At 40.2% G+C, this 21,041-nt stretch overlaps 1 protein-coding gene across 2 annotated transcripts in view; it reads left to right on the top strand.

The window, feature by feature from the left end:
- SHB (SH2 domain containing adaptor protein B) overlaps positions 1-21,041 on the top strand; it is a 64,620-nt gene that overhangs the window by 14,765 nt on the left and 28,814 nt on the right. For both annotated transcript variants that reach the window (XM_057414277.1, XM_057414278.1), the window contains exon 2: positions 1,740-1,857. In XM_057414277.1, the coding sequence (XP_057270260.1) occupies positions 1,740-1,857 (118 nt within the window). The remainder of the gene's footprint in view (positions 1-1,739; positions 1,858-21,041) is intronic.

Below are 21,041 nucleotides of genomic sequence, written 5' to 3' on the forward strand. Positions count from 1 at the left end.
TACTGTTAAAACATCAATTCCAGGTACTTTGATATCCCAGCTGTTAACCTGTGACTGTAGGGCAGCTGAGTCTTGCTCTGACACTTAACAGCTGTGAGTTCTGTCATAACAAATGCATCTTCTAAAATGTCCCTTCTTTCAGATGTGCTTGTATGTGATCTGTAGTCAGGGATTGGGAGCTTATGGTGAGGGATGTGGGATTTTTTTGGTCAACTGGGTTGTTTGGTGTTTTTTTGTTTGGATGGTTGGGTTTGGGGGAGGTTTTCTTTTTCCTTTATTTTTATTTAGGTTTTTGTTGTTTTTCTTTTTGGTTTGCTTTTCGGTAATAAAAATAAGTAGTAGAAAGTCACAGTGTTGCAGGGCCTGACTGTGTTAGATGTTTTGTTCACTAATATTAAAGGAAATCTCTGCATTTCCCAGTAGTGTTCGTTTACTCCATGGCCTTTGTGCAGGTTTTTGATCTAGAAGTACGTGTGTCTCCTGCTCTTTGCTCTGTGTGGTGGGATATGCTGGCGGCAGGAGACAGAGCTAGATGCAGCGTCAGTCTTTTAGCTGGCAATGTGCAACCTGCTCTTAGTTGGTAAGATTGAAGCTGTTGGTCTTACTAGTTCTGCTCCTAAAGATGTAAAGTAACTGGTGGGAAAGGAAAAATCTTGGGTGAAGAATCCCTGTTAAAGAGAATAGACTTTCTGGGCAGAACCTCTTAGGCTTGCTCTGCTTTGAGTGAGGGGTCCTGAGGTCTTTTCCCACCTGAATTATTTTATGATTCTGTGGGTATTCTGGTGCTGAGGCCTGCCTCTGCTTTCTCTGCTTCAGTCTCTTTTGCCTGTCCTACATAACATCTCTGTGCTCTGCAGTAATTCTCATACGAGGACTTTTTCCTTTGCTCTGCTCCTTACCAGCTTCTAGAAACCCAGATTAACTCTACCCCTTCAAAAACAGGGAGGAATGATTCCTGTTGCTTTAATCAACTGATTTAAAAGCCTCCATAACGAGTGAGACTTACACAGCATACAATGATTGTGCAGGGGTCAGAGGGCTATGATAATGAAGGGTAGGGATTAAGATTTTCTAAACTACAGGAAAATTTCTTCTTCTGACACATAATTTCTTTTTGTTACCTTTTGTTCTAGTTCACAAAATACAGGTAAATATAATGTTCCCTTGAAAGAATGGCACAGATGGGTTCAGGGAACTAAGTTTAAACAAGAAGTGTACTTCGTGTCTTGTTCCTTTTCAACTGACAACTAGAATTAAAAATCTTTTTATTAATTTAGTGAAAAGAGTAGCCTTTGAGTATTTATTTGGAAAGTTTTTAGCAATATTTTCAGTTGTAGCTGATATACTTAAAAACAAGGAGTGAAGTAAGTGAAAGTGTGGTTTGTTTTTGTTTTCCTGAATATTAGCAACCTTCTCTGATAAGAGTTGCATTGGATTGAATATGTGGACTGATTGGATCTTTCTAATTTGTGCATCCCAGTTATTCCATATCTTGTGCTAGTCAGAAACCCTTTGACATAGAGTCTGCCTCGTGAGGTTTCTGGTATGGAGTACACTTCTACTTCAACACCATTTAATAACTGATTTGTGGAGGCTGTATATTTGTCCTCTGAACTCAGACTGTGCTTAGAAGATGGCGTAGCATGTAGCTGTGTGAAACTGGGTTGTTTTTTTTCCTGGTAAGGTGTTACTGCCATCTGACTGGAGATTCTAATAACAGTTACTTTCCTGTCTTTCAGGTATTGATAGCTGATGACTATTCAGATCCATATGATGCCAAAAGTGAGTTGAACAGAATTGGAAAAGGGGAGAATACTGGCTATATGGAACCATATGAAGCCCAGAGAATCATGACTGGTAAGAAAAGACAACTGAACATGTGACCATGGCAGTTAACATGGATATTACAGCTGCTGTGAAACAGGAATGTTCTTTAGCACACAAAACCACGTTTCAGAAGATGCTCAGTCAACACTAAATGCTGTGGAGGCTTTTCGTGTACCTGCATGTGCCTTGTTATCTAGAAATACTGCTCTGGACCTCACTATTGAATATAGATGGTTTGTACTGTCATGTGGAAAGATGAAACTGTGAGCAATGGGAGTTAAAGTGTGTAGTGCTCAGCTTGACAATGTCAAGGCTTTCATCTGTGTACATGATAGGGATGACCGAAAGAATGACATTGTGTTAGTTCACTAAAAAAAAGTTGGTCAGTTTGCTTATGGCCTTTTTTTCCCCTTGATCAGATTCAGAGTTCCTGGTTTTCCCTCTTTTGGACAAGGAAGGTGCAAAGCTACATCTTTGTGTAGATTCCTTCTTTCCTTTCTCACTTCTCGCATGGAATTTTTTTTTTTTTTTTTGACCAAAATGAGACACTTTATGGTACCTGTGAGCCTTGAAATGCTGTTCTTGGTAGCATCCTTTCTTTCTGTCACATAAAGAGGTGGTAAAAGGTGGCATTGTTGGAGCAGTTTTGACTGTTCGAATTGCTTGTCCAGGCATTAATTATGTGGCTGTATTTTCCTCATACAATCTTCATCCATTTCCTATTTGTTGGCTGTGCAGTCTGTAAATTTTTTGGGTTATGGGGCCATGTGTTCCTAATTTATGACTATTTCACTCAGTCGACACACATCTTTATGCAGATCAAGTGTGCATTTCCTGGATTTGTACAGCAGGTCCTCTTTTTCTCATTATGAGGTAAAAGTCACTCTTGTGCCCACTTAAGTTGTGATTGTATGCTTTCCTTTTCTATTGGCAGCTCCTGCCCTCAGAAAAAATTAATCAGTGGGGGAAGATGAGGCTGTTGGATGCAAAGGTCCTTTTTTCATGCAAGTGTTCCTATTTTTCTTTTCTTAAATAGCATTTCTGAAGGGAGCCACAGGAAGTGACATACTGTTTGGAAGTTTTTAGTATCTTACAGACCAGCTGGGAGTTTTTATTTCACATTGGGATAAATCTGTTTATTCTAGTTGACTAATTTCTCAGAAAAAAAATAGAATCATACAATGTTTTGGGTTGGAAGAGACCTTGAAGGTAATCTAATTCCAATCCCCCTGCCACGGACGGGGACACCTTCCACTAAACCAGGTTGATCCAAGCCCCACCCAGCCCTCACATTCCCAAGGATGGGCATCCACCCAATTATGGGAAATACTAGTCCCAATATGTTGTTGTTCTTTATACAGCAGTGATGAAAGTTTGTAATTTTAATTATGAAGCTGACAATGCATTGATTTCTTTCTTCCTGTGATTAGGGTAGGAGCTTATTCTATCTTCTTTTCAAGATTAGCCATAATGAATAGGATGTTTTAGTGAACCATTTTAGATATCTCAACTAAATTAAGGGGCAGAAATTTGTGTACGCTTGCAATTGTAGGACACCCTTGGTGTTTGGTGCAGTGACTAAGCTGTTATATCTGCTTTGTATGTTATTACAGGAGGAGCTCTCAAAGATGCTAAGGGCACTTTTGAAACTGGGGTTTAATTGAGTATAATGTAGCAAGTGTTCTGAATATGCATTTGATTAAGCCAGTAGCTGAAATCTTCCTGAAGATCTTCAATGTTTTGAGATCTAGGTTTTTGGTTTCCAGTCATCTTGTCCTAATGCTGGTAGAAATAGAGAAAGTCTTTCCATAAACCTTGCTGAGGTTAGGTTATATTCCATTATATTCAAACGTGGTTTTATGTTTGCTTTTAATTGCATGGATGTTGCCTTTGTATTTTACTTGACAAATGAAAATCCAAAGGCATCTTTTTGGAGAGTTTTTGAAGGTTCAGTTTATATTTCCCATGTGAGTTATGTTATGTATTTATTATTTCTAAGGAAGACCTTTGGACTGCAATTTGATTGGCCTCAAAATGTTTACGGCTGTTTGTTGTGTTTGTTTGTTAGCTGTGCTGTCTGATGAACATAAGAATGTTATATGCTATCCATTTAGTTTAACTAATCTCATGAAGCCCTTCTGAATGTACTTCACACGGCTTAATCCTGGACAGGGGGAATTTGCATACTTCAGCAGAATGCATTTTAGGAGAGAGAGAAAGCAAAACAGCTTTTTGTCAGTTATTCCTTGTTTACCAATGTACTGTAATTCTTGATCAACTCTGGAAACCAGATGTAAGGGCTAGTTTGAAATAGGAGCCTAAAGTTCTTGTATTTGCTGCATTCTCCTTGCGTTAGTCAAGGATTAGGCAAAAGCAAATGTCCATATGAAATAAGACCCTATTAATTTGATTTGAGAAGCTAAGCTTACACCTGAGTAGAAACGTGTGATGTCTGAAATAAGTGTGTTCATTCAAAACTTCTCCCCTGAAAGCTCTGTGGGTTTGCACTTGTCATGCAGTTGGCTCTCAGCTGATGCTTAATTAAAAAAAAAAAAAAACAAACACACAAAAAAAAACCACAACAAAAAAAAGCCTTTGACTTGATTATTTAAATAAACTATTGATCCATATGATTCCATGCTGTCTGTGGTTAGAATTAGGTTAGGTTTACTCAGGCTTGAAGTTTCTTCTCCTGATAGTGTCCATTAAATACACTCTTTTCCTGAATTTGTGGTTATGTTAAATGAAAGAAAGCAACCTTTATACCAAGGTTTGGAAAGGCTTTCTGAGGAAACGCTTGACCTGAGGGTAAGGTAGAGCATATTGAGAATGAATGCATGTTTACAAGAAGCTGTCATCTCCTAGCAGCCAAGCGCATCTGCTGGACAGTGATGATATTCATAAGTGTCTGCCCTGTCTTCAGGAAGTCTGCTCTGGAGATGCAGAGAAAATCCCTGGGAATTCAGTTCTTGGTGCAGTGCGAGTCTCATCTTGGCTGGGTGTGCACCCAGATCCACAGGAACTGTGTTACCTCTTTGCCTTATCACCAACCTATTTGCTGGAAGGACTGTTCTATCTCAGACCCGCAGTATAAATCCCCGTTGTTCTTTGCAAGAGCTAGACTGTCCGTCCAAGTGTGTTCTAAGTAATGTGTTTCCACTGCTTTCTTATGCAAGCTTTCAATTCTTTTTTTTTTCCCCTAGCACCAGTCTGTAGCTGAGGCAATAGCTGAGGCAATAACATGTGGCCTGTCACAGAAACAGCCCTGTTACCAAGTGTGTAACCGAGCATCATTGCTTGGATTAGGTATAGGAGATACATCATACTTGGGAGAGATTCCCAGAGGAGCAGTGGCTGGAGATGCCGCATTTGAACAGAAGTGAACAACTGAGATACTGTCAGGCCAGAGTGGTAGTACCCATAACACTGTGTTGGCACAGCTCTTCCACAGCTCCTCTCAGAAGGAATAAAGTGAAGTTCACAGACTGCATGAAACATATGCAATCAAATACCAAATCAAGACAGTCTTCTTCCTACAAGCCTGGTGTCGTGGTTTAAACCAAACCAGACAACTTGTTCACTCACTTCCCCTCCCTTCTTGACCTCCCCCTACTCCTGGAGGGATGGAGAGTCAAAAAGAGTGCAACTCCCACGAGTTGAGATAAGAACAGTTTAGTAACTAAGGTATAACACAAATCACTACTGCTACCACCAATAATAATAATGATAAAGGAAATAGCAAGGGAAGAGAATACATCACCTCACCACCAGCCAACCGATAACTCACACACACACACACACACACACACACACACCCCCGGCCCAACCAAGCACTGACTGATACCTCCTCCAACCCTGCAGACTCCCAGCCCTTCCGGCTAACTCCCAGTTACCTCCTGGGCATGACGTGCTGTGGTATGGAATACCTCTTTGGTCAGTTTGGGTCAGGTGTCCTGTCTCTGCTTCCTCCTGGCTTCCCCTCCTCCCTGGCAGAGCATGAGGCTCACAAAGTCCTTGGCCAAACCAAAACATCATTGTTATCAGCTCTGTTCCCGAGCTGAAAGTCAAAACACAGCACTGCACCAGCTACCCAGAAGGAGAAAAATGGCTGCTACTGCTGAACCCAGGACACCTGGTCTATGTAAGACAGTCTAAACAAATGAGTTTAGGTACATGCTCCGGGAGCAAGAGACTGGTTGTCCTGGTTTCAACTGGGACAGAGTTATTTTTCTTCCTAGTAGCTGGTACAAAGCCATGTTTTGGCTTTAGTCTGAGAAGCAAGACTGGTACACTAGAGGGATCTGTGTGCTGGACCTGAAGAGCTGGAAATTATTTCTAGGGATGCTCTAGAGCATTTGGATCATAGTCCTTTCTGTTGTTCAATGCGTTCATCAGCTTGGGTGATGACATATCTGCACTATCACCAGAAGTGAACATAAACTAAAGGAAGTGCTCAAGGAGGAAGGGCAGAGCCTCCATCCAGATGGTTCTTAATAAATATGAAGATTCTATCAACAGTAGCTTTTTTGAGGTTAAGCAAGGAGGATATTGGAGAGAATTCCAAAGGGAATTTCACAGCTTTGTTCAAAGTTTCACAGCATTAGCATCCTCCTTTCTTTCTTCTTTTTCTGTGTAATTATCATTCTGTCTCTATAAACTTCATCCTGCCTATGCAGTAGAACACTGGCGAGCAAGATTAATTCCCTCACATTTAGGGATTTTGTGCTTTGCCTGCTGGATGCAGAAAACTAAGACTTCTCTTTAGGAGCAAGCAGTGCTAGAAGAGAAAACGCCTTTCTGCACTTTACTGTTTCTTTCTAGGGACTGCAGTAAGAGTCTGTGCCTGAATCATGATGAAATCTCCAATGTGTGACTGGCAGCCTAGCAAAAGCAGTACATCTGCCTTAATTGGGAGCTCCCCATGGACATGCTGGGAGCAGTAGCTTTGTCTTGCTTCAAGCTATCACAGAAATGCTGGGAGTGTGGGGAAAACAGCATTCCCATGAACCTGCACCTACTTCAAAAGGTCTTGGTGTCAGTTTCCCTTGTAACTAGAGAAGCTGTTTTTTGTTCAGACATGTAACTTCATCTGGATAGTCACTACAGCACCATGGTGGTGAGTCAGTTTTGTAAAATCCTTTTCCATGTGGCTTCTGGCATATTGCTTGTTGGTGCCTAGTTTACCACTGCGATGTGAAAAGAGCAATGCTAATTACCTTTATAAATATTAGGCTGCATAGATTAGCATGTACAGCATGGGATATTTAGAAAAAATGTTTTTGGACTATTGAAGGTCACTGAGCCTAGCATGCCACCTGTGAGCTTTAAGCACTGTAGTGACTGATCAAGGTTTGCTGTCTGAACATGGCAAATAGCTGTAACCAGCACAGAAGAGGCAGTGTTTGTGCTCACTAAGCTCAACAGCTGGCATGGTTTTCAAAATAATCTTCTTCTCTTGTTCCTGCATTTTTGTGTGTTTCAATTCTATATTCTATCTAAGAATCTAACACTAGGCTTGCCATGACTAGAAATCAACGCAGAATGGGAATTTATCCATCATCAATCCATCTCATATGGTATTGTGGGTTCCTGGCTAAAACTCTTACGTTCATTGTCCTGTTACCAAATGGTGTGAATAAGGCTATATGCTGGTCATTCTAGGAGAACAAGATTTATTTTTTTTTCTTTAAAAAATATGGGGAAAAGTGCAAGGTAACTCTTTACTCTTTGAAAACTAGATATGTTGATTCATAGAAAAACTCTTAAGAACTCGCCAACAAAGTTTAAGTTGACAAGCAGGTATTCTTTATTGAGGCACCGGGAGACACGTGGGATAGCTCCTCCAAGCATGTCCTGCTTGAGCACCGAACAAGCTGTGACTATATAATTATTAAACAAACATATTCATTACATTATATGCATATTCATGAAGTTGCTTATGCCTTACATCATATCTCTAAAAAATTCTTCCCACATGCGCACAATGATGTCGTAGTTGTCTTTGGGACCCCTGGTGGTCGTTTCTTCATCATCTTCCTCTTCATCACTTCATCCTTTGGCTGAACTTTGGAGTTGGCCAGCCTTGTTGTCCATTTGCCACCTCCTTAGTTGATTCTGTTTTCCCTAACATTAACTGAAAAGTTCTCTTGCTTGTCATTGTTATAGAGTACACCTGGGGTCCAGGTCGCTTGGTTACAAGCAAAAGTTTCATTCTATATACAATGACCTATCCTTCATTCTGTCTTTCTTAAGCTTTTGCCATCTTAATGTGCTCTCAACTTGTTGTTTGCAGTGTGGAGAGCCACTGGATGAGAGCTAAAGTTCAGTAGTAACACACAGAAGTAAGCTTGTGGCTGGTTATAGGATGGCTTTTTACATGTTGGGAGTTTTTTAAAGGACTGCACTTAAAATCTTGGGAGCTATTCCTAGACATGACAAAGGAGATGGCTGCATCCTGAGCATACCCACCATTTGGAGCATACTGCTAGTGTTACTGTGTGAATTTGTAGAGCTTGGCCCTCACCTGTTGCTAGCCTGATTGTAGTGCAGAATTCCTTGCAGCCCAATAGAAGCGAGAGCATATGTTCTGAACAGCTGTGCACCTTTTTTAAAAAATGCTAGATATAATGTTAATTAAAAATCTCCTGGGCTTCAGCATCTATTTCAAGTTGTTTCTTCCTTCATTAGAAATTTGGAGAGAAGTTTCATTCAATAATGACTTAAAAGAAAAAAGTTGTCTGCAGACAATTATAGAAGAGGACTTCTTCCTTTGCATTAGGTCTGATGTACATGAATCGAGGCATGTTTGAAATAATGCTGAATCTGCATTCACATAAGCCCTTACCTTCTCTCTGAGTGAAGCAATAGATCTCATATGTGCTGAGAAGCTGTATCACTTCAGATCCATGCTGAGTTGCCAGGATTATCAGTACTTCTCTTTCTATTCATGGGGCACTTTGCACCTCATCAGTGAGTGTGAGGAGATAAGGCCAGAATGCATAGAGTCTTATTTCTTATGTTGGGAGAGACTGTGTTGTGTTGTGGTTGCTATAACTAGGTGCACAACTAAGGGTGGAAACAAGTTGTGCATAAAATGAATATCATTCATCTATGTTTAAATCTTTCTCCTCCCCTACAATAATTTAGGCATTCTCTCTAATGTTTAACATTAGGGCAGTGCTAACTGCTCTGGATAGTGCATACCCGCTTACAAATGAGTGAAAATAGAACACGAGCATTTCTTCTCCACTCTGCACAACTGGGTAACTGTAAAATCAGCTTTTTTCCTGAAAAAGTAACCATAACCCCATCTGAATTTGGAATAGAAAGAGGTAATATCTATGTCCTGCCACTCAGTGCATCAGTTGCAAGCACAGAATTTTGTTCCTTAGGTTCAGTGTAAAAACATACTGTTCAGAACGGGTTTAAGTGAAGATTTAAATGACTTCACCAGCCCACCACCGTGTTTCAGCATCTTCGTCTTGCTCCAGACTTGATGTAGTCTGGAAATGGACTAAATGGAGAAATTTGAATCACAAGCCTGAATATAAATTGAGGCTTTTTTCAGTTTCTTGTTGCTTCGTCTCATTAAGACACAAGTTACACCCAAAATAATGGGAACAGGATGTCCAGAACTTTGAAAGGTAGGTTAGTATGGTAATAGACTAGGTGAAGTTGCATTTGGAAGGAATGTAACTTCATTCATGCAGTTTAGTTGCTCAGTGTCTAGTAAATCTGGTGTATGTTTTTCCACAAAAATCAAAGTGAAGGAATGGAATGCTTGGATGGTTGAGAAAAAGAAACCACTGAGCTCAGAATGCCTCCCCTTTGGAAGAACTCTCTGCATTGTGATGACAAGCAGAAAGTTTCAAACTACTTTGATCAGGAGGGTTACTTAAGCAAAACCTATCTACTTTCCTAATGCAAGCAACATCTTTTTTAACATAATTTGTCTTGTGTCCACACGCTTAGTCTGTAGCTGTTTTGTGAAAGTGAGAAATGGCTGTGACAATCAGGATAGCCCAGGCTGTCTTATGGAAATCCATGTTTGGTCTCAGTCAATTTCCAGCTTTGCCACCATTCAGTGTGCTCTCAGTACCTGTCTTCCTAAACTTAATTACTAGAAAGACTGGACAGGTGCTTTGAGAGGCATAAAGAAGCAACCTGCTGAAATACAGCTTGAGCAGAACCTCATCCATAAACTTACCAGTTTCTGGACTGGATAGGGGATATGCATTCTGAAAGCGTGCTGTTGCAGCAGGAAGAATGATTCCTGACAGCTGTTCGCTATCCCTTCTTGGGATGAAGGAGCAGAGCCTGGGCAGGTGAGCTTGCAGGTTGGACTGGGGCTGTGTGTGCATGTGTGGACTCTGTTGGCAGGAATTCTGGGTGCTTTTCAGCAGGAGATGTGATGGAAGTATAGGTGAATGATGCCACTGTGGTCTGCGTGTAAAAGGAAGGGACTGCTGTAAACTTGCTTTTGGTTCTGACTGAGAGGAGTCAAAGCCACTTTACAGAGAGGAGGAGATTAGTGGTACATATTGCAGACTTACCAGTTCAGCCATCAATCTTCCAAAATTGGTCCCAGTCCTGTTGTTCTTCCGCAATATTGTTCAAAAACAGAATAGAAGGGATTTGTTATATGAAGAATCAGCAGCTTGGGAAGATATGTATGTTGGGTTTTTTTCTCAGGAGTACTTTCTCAATCAACCTTTTGATAGTATATTTTCTCTTTCTCCAATCAGTTTGTTTTTTTCTCTGTGCAGCACAAAAAATTAAATAAGCTCCAATAAGGACTTGGGGGTGTTGCTTAATGAGAAACTTAATGTGAGCCAGCTTCAGTATGTGCTTGCAGCTCAGAAAACCAACTGTATCCTGGACTGCATCAAAAGAAGCATGACCAGCAGGTCGAAGGAGGTGATCCTGCCTGTTTGCTCTCGTGAGGTCCCACTTGCAGCACTGTGTGCAGTTCTGGTGTCCTCAACATAAAAAGGACATGGAACTGTTGGAACAAGTCCAGAGGAGGGCCACGAGGGTGATCAGGGAGCTGGAGCACCTCTCATATGAAGACAGGCTGAGAAAGTTGGGGCTCTTCAGCCTGGAGAGGAGAAGGCTGCGTGGAGACCTCATAGCAGCCTTCCAGTATCTGAAAGGGGCCTATAAGGATGCTGGGGAGGGACTCTTCATGAGGGACTGTGTGTAGCAACAGGACAAGGGGTAACGGGTTCAAACTTAAACAGAGGAAGTTCTGGGTAGATATAAGGAAGTTCTTTACTGTGAAGGTGTTAAGGCAGTGGAATAGGTTGCCCAAAGAAGTGGTGAATGCTTCATCCCTGGTGCTGTTCAAGGCCAGGTTGGACAGACCCTTGGGCAACATGGTTTAGTGTGAGGCATCCCTGCTCATGGCAGGGTGGTTTGAGCTGTATGATCTTAGGGTCCTTTCCAACCCTAACTATTCTACGATTCTGTAAGGCGGTACAGTAAGTATTAGTTAAACATGTGATGAAACAAACATAACACTTCTTGGAAGGAACAAGACACCCTTTCAACTGTGATATTTTGTCATCTTCATTGTGCCTAGTCTGCTAGTAAATGGATAGAATTTTTTGCCTGCTGACTTTGCATCCAAAATCTGAAAGTCTCTAGTGGCAAAACATGACTAAAACCTTAAGTAAAGGTTTCTGACAACAGCTGTAATATGGTGGCTATAGTTTCTCTTGCATCTTTGTTTTGTTTCATAACCCAAACCAGAGGAGATTTTTCTTATCCTTGAAAATAAATGAGAGTCTGACACAGAACCAATAAATTGAGGCTAACCAAAATTTATTGTTCAAACTCAATTAAAGCTTCACCAACATGAACTACTGATTCTGGATGTCACATAGTTTTGTCACTTCACTGCTGGCTCTTAAATTTTATGGCCAATGATCCAAAATGCCTCACCTAAGAAAGAGAGGGCTCCCAACCTCAAGGAGTTTCCTGGGACAGCATGCTGACTCAAGAGGGGAATCCCCTAATGCAGGCCTCCTGCTCTGAGAAGGAACTGTTCCAAATGACTCTCCAGCAGGGCTCCATTTGTACCCTGGTCAAACCTGAGCTGTGATCAGACATGGTCTTGTAGACCCCAAGGGCTCAGGACCCAACGTCCTTGCCCTTGTACCTGCTGACCTCCATCACATAGGTAGGACAAGAATTATGCATGTGGGAAACTCTCCTGGGTTTTTATCCATGGGGAGAAGCTTCTGCAGGCTTTGATCAGGTCTTTCTCAGGGCTTTTGTTAGGGTGTGTGTACCTGCCAAAGATTCAAAGATTCAGCCTGTTCTGTGCTTGCTACAGAGACTGAACATCCTGCCACATCAGTTTACAAGCGTTTTAATATGGTTTCACAACAGTGTCATAAAATGAGCTTAAAACTTCAGTGGTAAGTGGCCAGAAACACAACTTCTTTTGTGCTCTATGCGTTTTATGTAGGCTGACAACAACATACAGCTTCTCTCCTTCTCTTGTTTCTGTCTGCGAAGAACTTTGCTTTAAGGTGCTGTTTCAGAGGAACTGAAATGCCTATGCAAACTTAGTGGTTCATTACTACTCGGGTTGTTTGAACTGTTAGAGGCTGTTTTCTGCATTAGCAGCCTGCTTTTCTGGATGGGGTCAGGTAAGTCTTGTCTGTTTTGGTGTGTGTTGGTGTGCTGATATGATCATTTCTTTCTGTCATCCCTACCCAAGCAAAGACCTAGGAAGCCTACAGTGTGTTTATGCTTGCTGATGGACTGTGTTGTGCTACTGTGACAGAATTTCTTGAGCAGTACCAATGTGCACAAAACTAGCATGGAAGCAGTCTTCATCTGAGCTTGCTCTTGATTCTGCCTTACTCAATTTCACATGCTGGTGGCTTGGGAGTGGAAGAGGAAGAATACAGCTTGGTTTTACGAAGCAGGATATAGGCATGCAAAACTGGTACTGTTGTAGGTCTGACTAGCAATTGAGAACAAACCAGGCAAACTAGGGGGAAATAGGGAAACTTGCCTGGAGGAACTCTGGGCTTGCTTTGAGTTCTGCATTCATTTTCTGCAGGATGGGTAGTTTGAAAACCTAGGTGAAGAAGCAGTAGGTTTTGTGGCTGTTGTGCTGTTGTAGCTCTTGTATGGTCTGTTAAACAGTTGCACATGGCTGGGGTGGGCTGCAAGGCAGAAAAGTGTGATGGCATTGCTGAGCCCTCTTGAGCTTTTCCTCAGCAAGTCCTGCAGCAGTTGTCATGGCTGTAATGCAGCCTGAGGTGGGCTAGAAGGTGTCTGTGCTGCTGTCTCAATTGAAATAGGCAAGAGGGAGACAAAGGGAAAAAATGTGGTGTATTTCAGGTACACCATTGCTTTTGTATGTTAGGCCAGCTAGCACTTATTATTACCCTTTTGTTTGGTTGTGAAATGCACCAGCACTGAGAAAACTTGGCATCATGGTAGAATATAGAGCATATCAACAGGCAGCCTCTCCCTACAACTTTTTTTTTCTTAAAAAATAAAAAATTCTGTATCTTTCTTTTTTGAAAAAAGAACAAAACACCCAGCAAAAGACCCCAGCTTTATGCCATTGTCCTTTGGGTGTGGTTTTGTGCATTGGAAGTGTTTGCAAGCAGATTGGTTAGTGGTTTAAAGATGCATATTGGAAAATAAGAGTGTAACTGGAAAACTTACAAGAAAGTGTTAACTCATTTGTATGCATCAAGATTATGACTGAAATGAACTTCTATAACTCTTCATGATTTGTGATACTTCTGTTGCAAGAAGGGGAGAACTGATTTACGGCGTTTGCGTGACTGTGGTTTGCTGTCCAGAACAGTAAGTTTTGTTCTTAATGATGCTTTGCTGAATGCTAGGCAGATTTGTTTGCTGTTGTTAGATATCTGTTTAAGCGCAAATACTTCTGAGTGATGACTTGATAGACTGTATATTTTAAAGCATATTATCAGTAGCTGTGTCTGTTAAAAAAACCACTTCATGTTCTGTACTGTTAGATAGAAGCATTATTAAAGGGGAAAGAAACAATACTGCATTACTAACAGATTACTCTGTAAGAGGACTTTCCACAACGAATCAGTATCTGTGGGGTTTGACTGAATAGTATAGTAATTGTAGACAAATCTGCAAACAAGTGCAAGGTACTGAGTATTAGCAGCTGAACAGGTCAGCATAGAGTATTTGAAGTCTTACAAATTCTAGGTACTAGTTGTTCCTTCCATCAATCAGTTGCTGAGCTAACTCAATGAGTAAGGGATGATAGGGCGAGGGGGATAAGGTGAAATATTTTACTAGTAATTCCAGTGTTCGTATCCGTGTCACTTCTTCTGTGATAGCAAGTCAGCTGTGTATAACTTCATGCAAAGCCTTGGATTGTGAAAAGCAAAATCTGTGACTGGATGTGTTGACAACTGAGCAGCTTCCTTGTACTACTCACGTGGAGGCAGAATTCTAAATTAAACTATTTTGTCTTCAGAGCTGAACAGCAAATGTAAACCATCTTTCATGTCTACGAATCAAACAGATGGTGGTTAGTCTTCATTAAGGTACTTAGGTACTGATCAGAATTCCTAGATTGTACCAGTAGATCAACTGGAGTGTCAGAACAGAAAGATTGCAACTAGGACAGCACTTTCCTTGGGAAAGCAAGTCAAAGCGGGTAAAATTGCAAACTGTTTCTTGCAACTTACCATTTGCAAAATTGCAAACAGTCACTGTAGCAACTTGCAGTGAACAGGAAAAGCTCTGTGGCTTTTAAGTCTTGCCAGAGGATGAAACAGAGTACTGCTAGTGCCTGCTCTTTCTGGAATACTGGTCAAAGGGGAAATATATCTTGTACGTGCATCAGACATCACTTCCAAAGCTTTGACTTCTCTTTGTTTTCATGACATGTTTCTGAAAAACTGCTAAGAAAGATGAAATGATGGGCATTAGTCATCAGGGAAGCTTCAGGCTATATTTTGAGCTGTTTGGCTTTTTAATCACAGTTTCACATTCATTCACAGCCTAGATGTTTCTTTAGAAACAATGTACGTTTCAAACGTCTGTGTTGGTTTTCACCATGTAGTCTGTGGAAGAAGTCTATTTTAGGAGTTAGTAAGCAACAGTCTTTCTCCCTGCCTTGTACTCTCTAGGGGGAATGCTAGCAGGTGACTAGAAGAAGATAAGAGCACATCTCATCTGGCTTTGTTAAATCATACATTGCACCTCTTCTGGCTACATGAGTCTACTATCTCAGTATGCCATATGTTTTTCCTATGTGCAGTTTCTTCCCCACTATGTATCAGAAGGCAATTAAGTCTGGAGGGAGACCTCTGTCCATTTCCCCTTCTTCTCTGCCCCTTCCCCATCCCAAGTAAGGCCATGTTTAAAGTTAGTTATGTGCGGAGAAGATAAGCCTTCTCTGGATAATTCTTACTGAACTTAAACCTCTGGCTATAAGGGAAATAGTTGAATATTTTATCTTGGTTTTAATAAACTCAATTTTCTCACATCTAGATGTCCCTTGCAATATTATCTTGTATGTATAAATGCAGATAAATATTTAAACTCGTTAAAAATGTTTCTGATCAGTGCTTATCTCATTCAGCGATTTTGAGTAAGCTTTCAGTAAGCAGAGACTCTCTCTCACAAGCAGACAAGATTCAAGCAAATCTTCTGTGTAAGCCTTGAATGGCATTTACATTATCAATGGGTTCTTCTTCCACTCCTTTTGCCTCTTAAGGTGAGATATAAGATTGTGTGCCTGAAGTGAGCTGTCAAGGACATTGTGAGCATCAGTAGCAGCCATGAGTAGCAATAACTGCAGGAAGTAATAGTTCTATGTGCTGCAAGCTTCTCTGTCCTGATACTGGAGAGTGTTAGCTTCTGTAAAATAGCTACCATTTTGGTGTTAGAATATCTCTTTCAGAGAGCTGATTCTGCTAGTGTTAATCTCTTCTATGTCTTTTGGAGAGGTCTGTAAGGAGTAAGTAGCTAAGCAGCATCAAACCACCTCTGAAGAGGTAAAATCTCCAGAAATTATGAATTCTAAGATGGCAGTTATAATGTTTAATCACTGCTTTATTTAACAGGAAATTAGGTGTTGAGGAAGAAAGGCTTTCTAGAATAAACTTGTGCTTTCAGGGAACTTTTTTATTTCTTTGCCTCTGCCATTAAAGAAATATGTCTCCAGGGACAGTTTTCATGTCCTTTAGAAGCAGCACTGCCTCAAATCTACCAAGATTTTGTTTTCTTCCCATGTGTTTTGTATTTTTAAAATCTGCCTCTCAATGCCACCAACATCCCTCCCTTATTTTCCTTGCCCCTCCCCTCCTCTGAAAAAAAAGCTTGTACTTCCTATTCTCTTTGTCAGAATATGCTTGCTTGTTTATTTTGTCCCAGCACATGTGTTCTGTGGAAGATAATAATGTTTTTTCTTGCTGATTTATTGATACTTCTCATAAAGGAACTTCTTTCCCTCCTGCCCTTGCTCTGACTGGCCTAATAGCCTTTCTTTATTGGGATTGTTGGAATGTAAAGTTGCTTTGAAAGCTTCTTCCTGGGGTTATGAATCATCCTTGGACTTAAGTAAGATTTCCATGATGCAGACTGTTTCCAAGACATTGTTTTTCACATCAAGAGATTATGCTGAGCTCTTACACCAAGGCAGGGAAACAAATGTCTGTCGTTCATTCCTGGAAAGTGGCTCATTTCTGAGTCACTTGGCTTCTGTTCAGAAGCAAAAATGATGGAAGATTGTCTTATATCCAGCTTTCTTGCAGCAAAATCTGGAATCATGAGCATTGGGAGGCAGTCGCTGTAGTCTCAAAGGAAAACAAACTTCCCTGATATTGGAGTGTTATTGGTGTTCTCTTGTGTCCCAGCAGTTGGAGGCATCCAGCTGGACCTTGAAGCAGAGCAGAAAGCAGCTTGACTTCTGATGGCCTGAAGTGAAATTTGAGCAGAGGTAAAACTTACCTTCTGTGGTGAATAGTCTTTGCACTGGTACAATGAAAAGTCTGCAGCATGACTTCTAAAATGTTTCCAGGTTTTCTTGGCCAAGATGCGGAAAAGAAACATTGGTGGTGAGGCTTGGAATAAGTAAGTAGTTGGCTAAGTATTTCTGGCCTGTTTATGGGGAGGGAGAGGAAATGGATTCAGTGGAAACAAATGTTCTTGTGTCAGGGTGATCTTTGCATTAGCATCTGCCTTTGCCTCTGGCAAAGTGACAACGTTTTTTGTTCATTTGTAGCCTACCCATAGACTCCATGCAAACAGCTCACTGGCCTTTACTGCAGCTACTTGCTGGTTCCCTGGCTCTCCATTGAAAGCCTCAAGAGCAGAGCATGTGGAGAGCAGAGGTTTGGTCCAGTTCAGCAAGACCTGGACCAAACCTCTGATAGAGAGCAAGAATGCCTTACCCTGATAGAGAGCAAGAATAATTCCATATGAGACTTGGCTTTCTATGTTCAGACCTTGCTCTGGTGTGGCCTTCTGCTAGGGATGACCAGTCTGTCAGAGTAATATCTGGGGAGATGCATCAGGTATTCACCAGTACCTCAGTGTAACTCCAATCCTTCCCAAGTTTCTATTTACAGATTTTCAATGATGAGTAAGAGTACTAAGAATACAAGTGGCTGTAGTCCATGAACAGGCTTTATGGTTTAGATTAGTTTAGTTTAGTTTAGTTTATTAGTTTAGTTTTGTTTTTTTCATTTATATTTTTAGTGTGGTGCTCTTCTAGTTATCCCAGGCTTATCTGTAAAAAACCAGCATGCTGCAGCAAGTCCTCCAAACACTTTGCAGACTCTGGAGCTCTTGAATATGAAATATTTGAAACCACATTTCAGAAGTTGTGCTGCCCATAACTTTGCTCTGACTATCCTAGTTGAAGAGAGGTTAGCCTGTTACCTAACAGCTGAAACACTTCCTCTTTCTGAGGCATTTTGTTTATACAGGAGAACAGCATGCAAATAGTGAGCTCAAGCAAGGGATTGTTTGTTTGTTTGCTTGCTTTAATTAAACATCCAGATCTTTCTGTTGATAAATGTTTAGTTTATTTTTGTGCCTTGAAAATTTGATACCAGAAAGATCTGTAATTTCCAGATAAAGTTGGTTCAACGCTAAGATCCTTGCAGCTGGAGTTATCTCATAGAGTAGAATGATGTAAATGCCCTAAGTGAAAACAGCATCACAGTGGTATTTGCTCCAGGTTGGTTATTGTTTTGCATATTGTGTAGTTGACAGGAGGCTGCATTTTTCTTGTAGTTAGTAGGAAACTAAATCCAGGTTACCAGGATTGAAGCTGTTTAAATGAGCTGACCTCTGGGAAGAGGACATTAGTGAAGCAACAGCCATCTGTATGAGACCTGCATAAATTCTTAAAGCTGACAGCTGTGCTTTGTACAATCCTATTCCAGCACTGTGTTTACATGTTAACGTGTTAAATGACTGAACAATGTGCTGGGCTTCCTTCAGAAAGGAACAAAGTTAAGTGCATGCACAAATGACCTTGAAGAATCATTGTACTTTCATTCAGGGGCTTCTATAAATGCTAGGTTTTCAAAAGCTGGTGTTACATGTCAGTACTGTTTCCAGCATGTTACCTTCGTAGTCAGATTTGTCTCACTAGGATAGGGTTTGTTGGTAGGGAAAGCAATAGAGGAGGTAGTAGGACTATTATTTTAAATCCTGCACCAGCCCTGGAATCTGTAGCTGAAGTGGAGATGGGTCTGTTTTATCAGAGTTGCATACCACAGCTGGTATGTGTGGGTCAGTACACTTTGGAATCTGACAAAACAGCTTTATTGTGCTACGCTTGGTTAGTTAATGTGTCTGTATCTAATTACATTATAAATCTGTTTCTCAGTGGAACATGCATAAATTACTGGTTGCTGTTCAAGTGCTAAAGAAACTAATATGCCAGTGTTACCACAGATGCTGTGAACTCCTTGCAGGTAAAATGTTTAAAAGCTTTTCCAGTAGAACACAGGAGGTTATAAAAATCAAGGGATTTATATGACTTAGTGCTTTGTCTCTTGCAGGCTAAGACTCTTTCTGCATGTTGGATATAGGCAAGCAAGATGTCTACTGTGATGCAGGAGCCTGCCTTTACTTCCCAACTTGCCCAACAAAGTTTATAGCTCACTGTCTTTCACCAGACAGGAAAACAAAATATGTTACGCGTACTTAACTTGAGAGAATCTTTCCGTATCTGAAATTCCCTACACAATTGTTGCAGGACTCCTACATGTTGCTTGTATCATATTTCATCCAAAGAAATGTTGTAAAAGGGCTGTAAAATAGCATTAAGTTTATTACTGCCTTATGAAACTTGCGGGCATTCTTGATTTGGGAAAACAGGATTTTTTTTTAAGAGTGAAATTACCTTGTTTGACCTCTTGTTACTGCATGCTTTAGTTTGAGATGAAGGAAATATCTCTTGGCATCTGTATGCTGTAGAAGAATCAGGTTGTTTTGTTGTCTTGCTTCCTCTTGGAAGGAAAGCTGTAGAAGCTCACCTACTGGGTTCTATAAGCAAATGTTACTGTCTTCAGAATTTCGTTTGTTGGCTTTTTAGGTGTTCTGTTTTCTTGGCACCTTCCCTAATTCCACTGAGTAATACAGTGCATCTATGAGTAATGCTGCTGAATTATTTAAGACTATTAAGAGGTTTAGTGTGGTTGCTGGAAAGTTACCATGAGGTTAACTGCTCCCCTGTGGAGCTTTTTCGGTTCTGTATATGTTTGTCAGAATTGTTCATCAAAGAGGAAGAAGAATATCAAATTCAGTCTTGTACCTTATAATCTTGTGTTCCCAGATGTCTCAGTTTCTGTACCCTGCTTGTCAGGTTCTTGGTTTTACACTGGAGCCTGATTCTGTTATAACTGCTAATCTGTAAGAATAAGAATTATTTGTGAGGGTCTTTCAGCCAGCTAGCAAAAAAAGTTACTTCAAAACCTTAGTTATTTCTTCTAGTAGCTAAATAATTTATTGAGCATAACTCTATATGTATAAAATGCATAAACATGTACTCTTCTGTGTCAGCGGTAAGAATTCAAAAGATACAATTAATAAAAGTGAAAAATTAAAAAAAAAAAGTGAAATTATCACAGTTTTGGGCTCACTGGCCATTCCAGACTATTTCAGCACTTAGAGCTGTCGTTGATTAGAGATTGCATGAAAACCATGAGAAATGCTTCATCACAAATGTTCTGTTGTTTCAATTATCTAATTCTCAGATATCAAGTCTGCATTGAACTATCTGTGCATAACGCTTGTGGTGCAGATTGAGCATTGCTCTCTGTTACTGACAGCAACTATTGGTGTTTTTACTTCTATTAAAATTAAATTTTACAAATACTCTTCCAATGTATTAAGTAAAAAAAATGGAGTTTCAAGCAAATTTATAGGAAGCTTTGCAAAAAAGGCTGTGTGTAAGTATGTGTAAGTGTGCATATGTATGCAGACATATATTTTTATATATGCATGTAGATATATTCTCCTGCTTCTACTTCTTTGCTCTCCCTAGGTTTTAGTTTTGCCTAGAGAAACTTTTCTGCTTTAGGATCAAATATTTTTAGTTTTTCTAATTGAGCATGAATTATGAATCAGTAGCATACCACCTTCTATTTACGGGTAGTTTTTCCTGTGTGGTCTGGTGCTTTGGTCCTTTCTGTAAAGTCTCTGATTTAGTAGGACTGTGGCTTTTCTTCCTCAGAAATGCAGATTTCCTGATGTATCAGTGGCTGGCTTCACAGTACTGAAAATCAGATACATACAATGTTTTTGACTTTAAAAGAAAAAGAAAAATATCTTTTTTATCCCGGAGAATTTATACAAGAGAGTCTTGGCTGCGTATCATTTCTAATACAGGTTTTTCTTAATGCATGATTTTTCCTTGAGCAAAATTCATTTCAAAAGATAGGTGAAAGACAAAGATTGTGTTTTAATTAAAAAGCTTTAAAGCACTTTTTTTCAAATAAGTTGCCATTTTCTAGGTTTTGCTTGTATTGAAAGGTGGTAATGTGGTTGTCATTCATAACTAGGCATTATCATGACCTATCTTGCTTGAATTTACACCATTGATTTTGGTGTATATTGCGTAAAGTTTACTGTATTTGTACTGTATAAGCTTTTTATTTTTTTCCAAATAATAAGGGTACTCTGTCATATTGTTTTCAATATTGTAGACATTTCACAGTACTTTTGAAATGGTT

The sequence above is a fragment of the Pezoporus wallicus genome, unplaced genomic scaffold (assembly GCF_028554395.1).
Source record: "Pezoporus wallicus isolate ANWC-B61680 ecotype Strahan unplaced genomic scaffold, APGP_CSIRO_Pwel_v1 contig_4830, whole genome shotgun sequence".
NCBI lineage: Eukaryota > Metazoa > Chordata > Aves > Psittaciformes > Psittacidae > Pezoporus > Pezoporus wallicus.